General features: G+C 36.0%; 1 protein-coding gene across 1 annotated transcript in view; it reads left to right on the forward strand.

Annotated features, from left to right (window-relative positions):
* Positions 1-12,631, forward strand: part of NUP205 (nucleoporin 205) — a 46,293-nt gene that overhangs the window by 15,607 nt on the left and 18,055 nt on the right. Inside the window, exons 13-24 of the mRNA XM_041474398.1 lie at positions 756-938; positions 1,603-1,653; positions 2,244-2,453; positions 3,245-3,344; positions 4,865-5,002; positions 5,242-5,431; positions 6,114-6,234; positions 6,738-6,819; positions 7,252-7,416; positions 9,481-9,605; positions 10,519-10,633; positions 11,665-11,814. Coding sequence (XP_041330332.1) covers positions 756-938; positions 1,603-1,653; positions 2,244-2,453; positions 3,245-3,344; positions 4,865-5,002; positions 5,242-5,431; positions 6,114-6,234; positions 6,738-6,819; positions 7,252-7,416; positions 9,481-9,605; positions 10,519-10,633; positions 11,665-11,814 — 1,630 coding nt within the window. The remainder of the gene's footprint in view (positions 1-755; positions 939-1,602; positions 1,654-2,243; positions 2,454-3,244; positions 3,345-4,864; positions 5,003-5,241; positions 5,432-6,113; positions 6,235-6,737; positions 6,820-7,251; positions 7,417-9,480; positions 9,606-10,518; positions 10,634-11,664; positions 11,815-12,631) is intronic.

A 12,631-nucleotide genomic window follows, 5' to 3' on the forward strand; every position in this document is an offset into this window, starting at 1 on the left:
ACACAAACACAAGACAGATCAGTGAAACTAAATATATTTTGTAAGAATCATCTCTGCTGATATTGATAATGGAATGATACCGTTTGAGCTGTAATACCAGCATTGGATATGCATGGAGAAAAGGGAACTCTTAAAACTAATGTTTCGTGGCATCATCAAATGATAATCTGGGATGAAGATAAATTTGTTTTAAGGATGCAGGGAACTACCATTTGATGAGGCCAGAGGCTTGTTCCTGTCCAGTGGTTCATCTCAGAGTCTCTAGTTAGCTTATGTGAGTGATGATCCTGTTCTTAGACTAAAACAAATTGATACAAGTTCTTAGAAAACATCCAAATGAAGTGTGAGTTCATAGAAATATATAGAGATAGGAATATATGGAATGTTTGCAATAGAAATACTAGTAAAAGTCTCTCTACCCATGCTTGAAGAAGCTGCTAGAGGGAGTGTAAGTACTGAAGGACTAATTCCATGAATGCGTGTCTACTAAAAAACGGATTGTTATAAGAAGCTTGTATTGTCCAAATGATTTTTCTGTGTGGATAGGCACAATTTTAGTACTTGTAAGTTTTTATACTCAGCTTTTTGTTTAACTAAAATGGTTGGCTTTGGAATTGTCTACTATTCTTTTGATATCTTATGTACTTTAAAGTACGGAGCAGAGTCTTTGGTACTGAACCGTGAATTAGAGGTTGTAAGATATGAAAAATCTTCAAAGTAATAATCTGCAGTTCTGTTTTCTGTTTATTCTGTAGAGTGAGAATGCTCGCCTGGCTCTTTGTGAGCACCCTCAGTGGACACCAGTAGTGGTCATCCTGGGACTTCTGCAGTGCAGCATTCCTCCTATTTTGAAAGCAGAGCTATTAGAAACCCTTACTGCTTTTGGAAGATCTCCTGAAATAGCTGCTTCACTCTGGCAATCCCTGGAATATACACAGGTATTTTAGGATTTTCAGAGCTTAGACTGTAGCATCCGAGTTTGTTGAAATTGCCAGTAGTATATCCAAAATAGTATTGCATTTCCTCCTTAATGTTCTTTGTGCCATTGTTGAATATAATTTTTTTCGCAGTTAATGAATCGTTTCAGAGCAGTTAATGCTTTGAAATTATTTTGGAAATGACAGTGTCACCTCAGAGATGTCGTTGGCTGTGCTTATTTTACACCAATACAGGTTTCCTAACAGTCCTGTTTGAACTGTAATTGCTGCCTTATCTTTAGTTGCTAATAAGAGACCCTGACAATAATGACATCTCACCACCTTTGTTTCCTAATTTATGATATTTCTTAAAATATACTATTGTAAGAGATAATGAAGGAAATGTCTTTCCCCTACCCAATATAAGATAAAAATCATTAATGTGAAAACGTGATGCAGATCTTGGAGAACGCAAAGCTGGAAGCATACAAGTGTCAAACATAATCCAGCCTCTCAGACAGAAAAATCTTGTCTTTTTATCCTTTAGAAGGATTTTAAAAAACTCTTCTTAGATCTAAAATGTGATAAATTTCTTTTTTTTTTTACTCCTGATAAAAATCATGGAGATGCACTTTGATGATGTGAAATGTGTTGGTCTGTTTTCATTTCTCTTTCTGTTTTGAAGATATTACAAACTGTGAGAAGTCCAGGCCAGAGACAAGCAATTGGTATTGAGGTAAGAGATTCTCTGTACTTTGGCAGCCTCTCTGATCATCTGCATATGCATTTGGGAAGCACTTGCAGAGGCTGCCTCTCCTTCATGTGTCCACGGGAAAACTTTTCTAATAGACACTGTTGTTTTACTGCTTTATAATTTACTTTCAAGTCTGCTTTTAATTTCTGGAAGATTTTATCCATTTTTGCATCTAGTTCAGCTTCATACTAGTAACAGAACATCATCTAGACCCTCAAATTCCTCATGAGCACTTCTTACTAAGAGTTTCTTAAATTGGACTCACTTTTGCTCCATCTTGGTATAGCTCACTGTGCGTCTAACAATAGTGGTAAATAAAAACAAAGTAGGTAAATGTTGAGGCGTATCTTCTAGTAGCTCAGAAAGAAATGAGTGTGTGTTCTGAACTGAAATAACAGTACTGATGCTTTGCTGCTTTTGCTCTGTTTGTGTTGTACTGTAGACAGAAATGCTGCTAAGTTGAATCACTGTGAAGTAATCCACAGATGATGCTATTATATTATTTATCACATTTCTTCCTCCCCCAAAATTTGTGATTTGTCTCCTCCTCTTTTTGCTGTCCTCCTGGGAAGGTTGAATTGAATGAGATTGAGTCCCGATGTGAGGAATATCCCTTAACCCGAGCCTTCTGTCGACTCATCAGCACACTAGTGGAGAGTTCATTCCCAGCTAACCTGGGAGCAGGTCTCCGCCCTCCAGGCTTTGATCCCTATCTCCAGTTCCTCAGGGATTCTGTGTTTCTCCGATTCCGCACCAGAGCTTACCGGAGAGCTGCTGAAAAAGTAAGTTTTCTTTGAAAATATTTTTTTTCTTAGGATATAGTTGTTGATGTGGCTTAGATCTGTTTGAGAAAGCTGTGCAAAAGTAACCTATAGCACTTGATAGTGTTTTGATTCTGTAAACAGGTGATATTTCAACTCATGGGTCAGGATATGCTTCAAAGGAGCCTGTATAAAGTATCTTTTAAAAAATAAGTTTCTATTCCTAAATTTCAATTTGCTGTACAGGATTCTGCAAGTCTACTACATGGCTAATGATTTCTGAACATGACATGCCCAAATCTACAAGTCAGATTTGTCCTTTTCTCACTGTTACCTCAAAATATTTCTGACTTGCTGAACCAAGGAAGACTTGGTTCAGCCAACCAATTTTGGCTTTGTTTCTGGATTAAATACTTCTGGGTGGAGGCACATGCTAAACTGTATCCTGGAAGCTGGCTAGTCTTGATCTCTTCTTAGCTGTATACCTAATAAAAACTATTTGTTGCTTATCCTAATAAGCAATAAATCCAGTAATACAATATCCTAATATGTATATTGTATAATAGAGCTTAAAGCAGGTAATAAATCTGTTTCAGTGTTCCCCTTTCACTTCAGAAAGAAAGCTTGGGCTTTCAAATGATTTGACATGATGAAGTAGATTGTTGTTGGCATGACTATCTAATTTTGAAATGCTAGCCATGATTCTGATCCAGTGTATCACTGCACTGTGTCTTTTGTTCTTTGTCATCTTGGCCTTGTTGCTTCAGAATCAGCCTTAATCTGTGTATGATTTGTTTTCTCATTGTCTGCAGTGGGAAGTAGCTGAGGTAGTTCTGGAGGTGTTTTACAAATTATTGCGGGACTATGAACCTCAGCTTGAAGACTTCGTGGACCAATATGTGGAGTTACAAGGTTAACTTCTTCATTTGTTCACTGACAAACAGAATTGTAGCTTGTTTTTCTCTGTTTTCCTTCTATCTTGGGATCTCTTTGATATTGCAAATAAGCTGGTGGAAAGTTAGACCAAGACTTTAAAATAGGAAGATGGTAAAAAAATTTCCAGGTGGTATAGAGACCTGCATTGCTGACTCAGTGGGTCTTCATGTGCACTATTTTCTGCTTCTCTATCTCTGCTAGGAGGATAACTTCTGTCTCTTTCATTTCTGATTTGGTTGAAGAGCAACATTTGACACTTGAACAGCACCTTGGTTTTGTCTTGTTCCTCTGGACTTGATTGGTCTATATCTAAATCACCACTATCTGTAGGGTTAATTTAAAGGCAGCATTGTATTTGAGATAACCTTTACTATTAACATTATTAATACATGAATTATTGAAAGCAGACAGTAGCAGTGGAATTGCAACCTGAAGTCATTTAATTCTGAACAACTATTCTTTAAAAGGCTAAAGTAGATTACACTTGCCTCATTATAGGAAATCTAAGGCTTATTTGGGCTCTAGATTTTTTTTCTTGAAACAAGGTTTCTTATAATGAGTTCCGTCCTGATGCCTGTGGATTTTCTTGTAGCCGTGCTGTGAGAACCACTTTTTAATTGAAAACAACTTTAGAGTTGGAAGGCCTCTGTGCCTCATACTTTGACAAAGACTACTTGGCAGCATAACTAGCTCAGACAACTTGTTAGCTTGTTCCTGTCCTCAGCTAATCCTTCAACTTGTGTAATTATTTGTGGGTTACATGATACGTTGCAGAAGTGGGTTAATCTAGTTTTGAGTAGATGCATTTTTCAAGCAGATTGAGTGTGTGGCTCCACAGTGGCATCTCCTCTCTGTTGGTGTGTGGTGCAGTAGCACACATGGAATGAATGGAAGAAGAGCATTTTTAAAGTTGGTGCCAAAAGAAACCCTTGTACTCTTGTTCTCACTTGTGTGTTAAAAAAGATTCTTACTGTTTTCCTGCTTTTATCTACACTCTTCGTGAAGAGCCTAGGTAAATTAGAAGCATTAGTCTTCTCCTTTTATTTCATATCATGGTCTTTGAATTTTAGGCTAGTAGTTTTGTTTTTGCATACATTATTACAACAGTCGTAGGAATTTATCATGGACATTCTCTTTGACTTCTGGAAATACTTTTTCCCTCATTCAGGGTCCTCATGCAGGTTTCAGCGGTGGGGGGAGATGTAAACTTTTTCCAGTTTCTTTTTGCCAAGGTCTTTTTTGGGGTTAAATTTGAAATTGTGCTATTAGATATTGGAAAGTAACACTAATTGCCTTTACAACTATTCCCAAGCTTTTAAAATTTCCTCAATGGCTTCTATATAAAGAAAATCTCTGAAGACTTTGTACAAAGGATGTTGCTTAGAACCATGTGGGCTGTTATGTTTTGTAGCTTATGCTAATTTGAGTAATAGAAGAGGTTTTTATTAGAGGTTATATATATATATATATTATTTTTTTGTTCCTTCTGTCTTTAGGAGAAGAAATAATAGCATATAAACCACCTGGATTCAATTTGATGTATCATCTGTTAAATGAGTCCCCAATGCTGGAACTTTGTCTTAGTTTGTTAGAAGAAGGGGTTAAGCAGCTTGATACTTACGCTCCGTTTCCTGGTATGTGCCTAGAATTCATTTTTCATGTCAAGTCAGAATGTATAGTAAGTAGGATATAAAGCTAACATTGCATATCTGTAACTTGTATCTCTTGCATATAAAAATTGTATTTTGGGGAAGTTTTGCTACTGGTAAACAACTGACAGGTTTTTTTTCTTGGTGCAAGGCTTGATGAATGACATTTGTGAATGTAGTCTGTTCTTCTCCTCTGTATTTCTCATGTTCTTTGTGCACTGCAGGGAAGAAGCATTTAGAGAAAGCTGTACAGTATTGCCTTGCACTTCTGAACTTAACCTTACAGAAGGAGAACATTTTTATGGATCTGCTGCGGGAGAGCCACCTTTCCCTTATTGTCACACCGCTGGAGCAGCTGCTTCAAGGAATCAATCCTCGCACTAAAAAGGCCGATCACGTGGTGAATATTGCTAGGTATGTGCAAAGTACTGAGAAGGGAGGAGTTTTGGAGGCACAGAAGTGTTTGGGTCCTGGATTCTTTCACTGGTTTCACTAGCCAGTGCTCCTCTTCACACAGAGCATCTAATGAATTTTTTTTTTTTTTGGTGAGGGGAGATGTCATCACAGGTGGTAGGATGTGTGATTGTCTAGTGCAAGATTGGGATCTGCATTTATAGTTTTTCTTTCTGAATTTCCACCCTCTCATGATTTCTTCCTGTCTACCTTATGTTTAATGATTCCCTTGCATGTAATTTCATTTTGCCCCAGACTTTGGTTGCCACAGAGTGGGAAGGTTCAATGAATTTGGCTGTTGGCCATGTTCTTCAGTATTGTCCATTATTTACTGTATTAAAGGCCTACAAGCAGTTGTTTTAGCTTCTGCAGCAGTGTTTATTGTAGATATTAGATTTAAAAAAAAAAAAAAAAATCCAGGAAAGATTATTATCCCTACTCAGCCTACTCATCTCTCCCAATGGAGGAGTGTCCATTCAGTGTTTCATAGAGAGTGGAATTTTATTTTAAGCTTTAATGTTATCTCATGTGATTTGATGTGTAATTGTTTTAGTTCTAAATGTTGTTTAATTTCTTATCCATACATTGCCATCTTGAAAAAAATTCTCAACAATTTCGTTGCCATATTCTTGTGTCTTTGAAGGTATCTTTACCATGGAAACAGCAATCCTGAACTAGCTTTTGAAAGTGCCAAGATTTTGTGCTGCATTTCTGATAACTCCAACATCCAGATAAAATTAGTTGGTGATTTCACACATGATCAGGTAAGTATCTGTTTCTTTGAATCTGGAAAGAGAAACTGATGGAGAAATACTGGGGCTTCATAATGTTTCTTTAAAGGATAGGTTTCTAGGTCAACTACATTAAAACTATATTTTGTTTTATATCTACCCACATATAAAATGTCTTTTACTGTGGCACTGGGAAAACAATTACTTCATTAATTGAAAAATACAAAATCATGATTGTTTTCAAGAAGAAAAAGGGCAGTATTCTTTGAGATAGGGAGATCTTTTTGTGACTTTATAGACTTCAGTCTGTGAGAATAATTCAGCATATGTAAGAACAGTAGATTTTTTTCCCTATTCACTGGCTAATTGCTAACCTGTTCTTAGAACAGCTTTGACTCTTGACTCTTACTTATTAAGTAGATTATATAATTGTTGTCTAAAAGTTCTGTCAACTTACAGGAAGGAAATGATGAAAAGTATTTGGTTTAGTACTCTTAAAATTGTCTTCATTTCCATCCATCCATTGTTGAATACAGAGTGTTAGCCAGAAGCTGATGGCTGGATTTGTGGAATGTTTAGACAATGAAGATGCCGAAGAATTAATTAATCCAGATGAGGGTATGTAAAAGGCTTCTTAAAATGGCTTAAACAGTTGTCTTTTGCATGGAATGAAATTAATGAAAGAAGCATAAAAAGTGTTCTTAAGTCAGGAAACAATCTTCCTCTGTTTTCTGTGGAATTGGACCTTTAACAGAATGAAAAGCACCTGTGTTTTGTTAAAGCATGTCCACAGTATGATGAGCGAACTCCAAACTTAGTCTGTTTTCAGAAGATGAGTATTTAACATTGTTTTGGATATAATATTTACAGCTTTATTAACAGTAATTTAGAATATTGTTCTTGTATCTCTTTGCAGTAATATAAGTTCATCCCTCAACATTCTTGTATATAACTTGAAGACACTGAAGATTACTCTATTAGGTGGATTTTTTTACTTCATTAGTCACCATATCTGCTTTTTCTCCTTTTTCTTTCCTTTTTCTAATCAAGATCTGGAGCCAGAGAAGAAGCGGGCACAAATCCATCATGAAACAAGGATCCATATTCTGAATCTCCTTATCACCTCTCTTGAGTGCAGTCCTCCCAGCCTAGCTCTGTATCTCTTGGGATTCGAACTAAAGAAACCTGTCAGCACCACAAATTTGCAAGATCCAGGTATGAAGAGGAAAGGTTGATCTGCCATTTTATCAGTTCTGTTAACAACACTGAGAAATTTACTGGGAAATTCATGGGGAAAAGCAGTTCCTCTACAATTTAAGAATAAAACAGTGGGCCTTGTTCAAGTCTTCAAAAGCTACATGAAAAGATGTATTAATACTCAAATGCAGCATTTAAACAACTTTAGGATATGAGTCTTTGTTTAAGTTGGATTTTGGAACAGACTTGAAATTAGGATTGTGGGGGAAAATGATAATTTAGAAGTGAAACGTTAATTTATTTACTATTTAATACAGTGTAGTTGTGTCCCTAGTACAAAGAAGTTTGTTTGATGATCCAAGTTGTATCTACATATGACAACATGTGAACCTACAAAAGAGATTGTTGCTTTTAACTGGTTCTACTTCTTGGCTATTGTTCTGTCCTTCCTCAAGCTTCTGTTTAAAATTATTTATAGGAAAGAAAACCAGTTTTTGTTTTTTAATGTTGTAGAAAAAAACCTTTTAGGACATGTGGGATTTCATTCTAGTGTTAGGACTATATAAATATATTAATTATATGTATATGACCATGCAAACTTCAGAAATATCACTCCTGCTGCTTTCAAGTTGAATTGGTCAGAGTAATAGTGTGTTACTATGTGTCTTGTTTGCCTCCTCAGTTTCTAATTGGTATTTTACAAACCAGACTGAGCAAGTCCAGCAGGGATGATCAGGGAGCTGGATTACTCAGCCTGTGAGGAGAAGATGAGGGAAGTCTGGACCAGAGAGGCTTTGAGGGAACGTGATAGAAATCTTTGAACACCTGCAAAGATGTAAATGACAGGATAAAACCAGACTCTTCAGAGGAATGTGGCAGGAAGATGAGAGGCAGTAGGCATAAAATAAAACAAGAGAGGCTCAATTTGGATATAGGAGAAATTTCTTCACCAGAAGACAGTGAAACAGGGTGGCTGTAGAGGTCATGCAGTCTTCATGTTTGGGGGTTTTCAAGACCCAGCTGTCTAAAGCCATGAGCAATGGTTTGATATCATAGCTAGCAGTAGTTAGGTGTTGAGATGTCATGATGTCCCTTCCAGTCTGAAATACAAGGTTATTTCTCAACTGTTTTAAAGGATGTTTTATATAAAAAAGTTTGAACAACATTCAATAATTTGATTTTAGTTTTTTGAGAAGAAAATTTCTCATTATCTTCAGGTTTGTATTGGATGCTATGGACTGGCAGTTTTTAGTTATTCATAGTTCTAAATGAAGAGTAGATAGGACCTGAGTTTTATTTCTTAAGATATTGTGAAATATCTGTAGTTACACAATACAGGTAACTGATCTGCACCCACACAATTTTACAGGGTATCTATCATACGTTAGGTCAGTGATGAGCAAATCTGTCTCAAGGGTGTGAGAGACCTTGCCCATGTCTTTCAATTTTCTTGTTAATAATGTGAAGAAATAATGACCATAAAGACGTTTACCTCAAGATAATAATTTCCTGCTAAAGCATAAATTATACATGTTCAAACAGAGATTCTTTTCCCTTGTAAGAACTCTGATTATTGATGCTTTTACTGCTTCAGGACCTGTTTTTGCATCGATTAAAGAACTAATTGGCTAAAGGAAGAATGCAAAAAGGATTTTGACTTGAATAGATTTGAATCTATTCCCTGTTCCCCTTGGTTGCAGGTGCCTTTAGGAGAATTAGTCATATAATGGCTGTATTTGTAAAATAAGACAGGAATTTTTTAAAGCTGTTCTTTTAAATTGTCAAATAGCTCTTGGTTTAAAAGTGTAAAAGCAAGAATTCAAATTGATTCACTAGCATCTCAAAAGCCTACAGACTAACTATAAATATTTTTTAGGTTTTTGCTGAAACATGGTTCCTTCTTTGATTTTAAGTAATGGTGATACAGTTTTGCTAGATGTTTTTTTTCTACAGCTCTGTGGGGCAGTATAGTGTAGCACAAGGTATTTGACTAATTTCGGTTCTGTATTTGTGTGTACTTGACCCATATTGGCTATGGAGGAAAGTAAGATCAAGAATGTCAAGTTATTTTTCTGTTTTCAGGCGTCTTGGGTTGCCCAAGGACTTGCCTTCATGCTATTTTGAACATACTGGAGAAGGGTACTGAAACAAGGAGTGGACCTACAGCAGTTCGGGAATCTCCCCATCTTGCAGAGCTCTGTTACCAGGTATTCAGCATATTTTCTGTTAGCATACACTGAAAGTAGACTCTAAATAAAATTGGCCACTTCTTGGCTGGTGAACACAGATGGTTGAGGACTCTGATAACAGTTTCATTTTTAAAATGAATATGTCAGGTTTTTATATATATTGAACTCTTTTTATTCTATCTTTTTCTGTTTAAAAAGTATCTTGCAGCATCACAGAAATCGAAGGATCTGCACTCATCTCAGAAACTTGGAATTAGGGTATACTTACAAAATTTAACCTAAATATTTTTGGTCTGCCTCTAAGTCCACTGTGACATGTGCCAATTTTTAGAGTTTTTTTTAAATTTTGGAAGTGTAGTATGACAGCAAATAACCTAAAATTCCAGCTAAGCCAGTGAAATTCTCTGCTTTACTCTGTAGAAAATAAATGTGCAAGAATGTACATATGTGTGGCTGAGAGGGTCAGGTGGGGGAGACAGCTGAGTTAGATGTATGAGGCAGCTGATGCTTACACATTATATTATGTTGAAAATCCATGGGCTCTAGAAAGGATTTTAAGCATTATTAAAAGCAAAAGGCAATTCTGTAGAAGCAGGAAGAATTTATTGCACTTCCTGTCTTGGTGGATGTGCAGAAAGAAGAAGACTCATTTTTAAGTGAACTGAGCAAACAGGCTCATCAGGCTCATCATTGTCATGTTGTGATCAAACAGCCATTGTGGTCATCCACATGCTGGTAGTTCTTTAATATCATAATTCAATATCTGCTACAAATGACATGTTCAACTTTGAAGAAAGCTGATGGAAAATTTACTGTAAATACTGGTAATATTGTTTGAGCAGTAGAACAGTATTATGCTTCTTTTGAGTTGTTGGTTGATTTGTTTTAAAATAAATTCCATACATGGATATCTACTGTTTTTGATTGTCAGGTGATCTATCAGTTGTGTGCATGCTCTGACACTTCAGGTCCCACTATGAGATATCTGAGGACCAGTCAGGATTTCTTATTCACGCAGCTGCAGTACTTGCCATTTTCTATCAAAGGTAATTTTTATGCTCTGATAAGATTGTGCATGCTTAAAATTCAATGCATTTTTTGACCCCTTAGGAGTGAAATAAGAACCAGAGATAGCATTATTAAAATGAATTTATTGCAGGCTCTGCTAATAGTTTAATTCTGCAAAAATTGAACTCTCCCTACTTAAGAACTTCAGTTTATTAGGGCTGAACTTCTGAAAAAAAATGTTAGCTTTGGAATGCACTAAGTCTCCAGAACCACATCCTAATATGTATTGCAGTTATCATTGTAGTTTTGTTAGATCATGCTGCAGAAAAAAAAAAATTGAAAAGTAAGTGTGTTGTAAAGAACCAAGGAAATATAAGGCTGATGGTTGTAACCACCCGTGTCACCCCTTTCTTTGAATAAAGTACTTTCAAGCTACTAGGTACATTTTATATTTCAAATCAAGATTTCTCAGGTGTCTTAAACTGGATAAATGTACTTTATCAGATGCTTCACCATCAGTCTTTTGTTCAATGACAGTAAACTTAGCATTCAAGTACATATACCCAGCATGTATCAAGTGCTTTAGATGATTGTTATGTAGCTTAGAAATTAATGTAAATTAGATGAATATAGAATATAGAAATGAATATAGAAAGATTAAATATAGGAAGATTCTAAGAGACCCATGTTCCAGTCTCACCAGTTTTGATTAAAGCCACAGTTCATTTGGATAAATGCCTGGTTGTTTTCACTGAAGTTGTAACTGACCCTGTTGGCTCGTGAAGCGCTGTATTCTTCACAATGACTGTTCTAACAGTTGGTTGGATCCAGTTTCGTTGTGTATGTGTACATGCTTATTGCATATATGTGTATGATTTGTTTTCAGAATAACCACATGTTCATTTATTGGCTTTTGTCAGATCTCTGTATTTTTGTCTTGTAAACAATTGGTAAGCAAATAATAAGTAATGACATCTTCTAAAAGCTTTCTCAAGTGAAAAATGCTTTCCTTGTTATAGGTAATATTATTTATGCTCAGTTTTATAATTGTTGCCTTATCCCTGTCCAGAACACGAGATTTCAACACTCAACCAAATGTCTTGGCTAATGAAGACTGCAGCTATCGAAATGCGAGTGACGTCTCTGAACCGCCAGCGCTCCCACACCCAGAGGCTGCTGCATCTGCTGCTCGATGACATGCCTGTGAAACCATACCTGGGTAAGAGGAGCTTATGGTGAGGCTAAATAGGCTGGAATAAATGGAGAATGAGAGACTTCATTTGAATTCTTTTCTTCATAAGCTTGTGGCAGTTCATTTGTGGTATGGGAAGAAAGATGATGGTGGCTGTAGACTCCAAAGTGAAAGAAATCAGGGCATCATTTTGTTCATTACCGAGAGAAAAATTAAAAACTGTTTATGAGGTAGCAGGGACAATATAAAAAAGAAAAAATTGTAGCATAATTTATTTTGAGCTGCCACTCAAAATCATTACAAAATAGAGAGTGGAGGGTCTTCCGTGGTAAACATTTTAAGACAAAGTTTCTCAGTCTTAATTTCTGTCACAAGCTGTCAGCCCTCTCTTGCAGAAGACAGTAGCTACACATCAATTTTGCTTTTAACATTATAACATCACAAAAGTGATATTTCATCCCAATGTCGTGTAAAATTCAATGTTAAATAAAAAGGCAAGATTTCAGAGTTTTAGAACAGGGTAGAAGTAAATTAGGAAAAATAAAACCAGATGGCAATAAAACTCTATACATTAAGAAAGTAGAATAAATGGAAGATATTTTAACAGGCTACTGCAGTATGGTGTTTTCCCTTACTTTTATCAGCCTGAACACTTTCTTCATCCTTGTGAAGATCTGAATATGGGAAATTGTGTTCAGATATGCTACTCATTTTATGGTTCCATCCAACTGCATTATTCATACTGAAGAGTGGGATGTCTATTTAGGCATTTCTTGTATTTTCTGATCTGCATATAATAATTGGATAGCTTTTGTCAGATAAGTATTTTTTTCATTTGATTAAG

This window comes from Pyrgilauda ruficollis, unplaced genomic scaffold, assembly GCF_017590135.1.
Source record: "Pyrgilauda ruficollis isolate IOZ18807 unplaced genomic scaffold, ASM1759013v1 scaffold32, whole genome shotgun sequence".
NCBI lineage: Eukaryota > Metazoa > Chordata > Aves > Passeriformes > Passeridae > Pyrgilauda > Pyrgilauda ruficollis.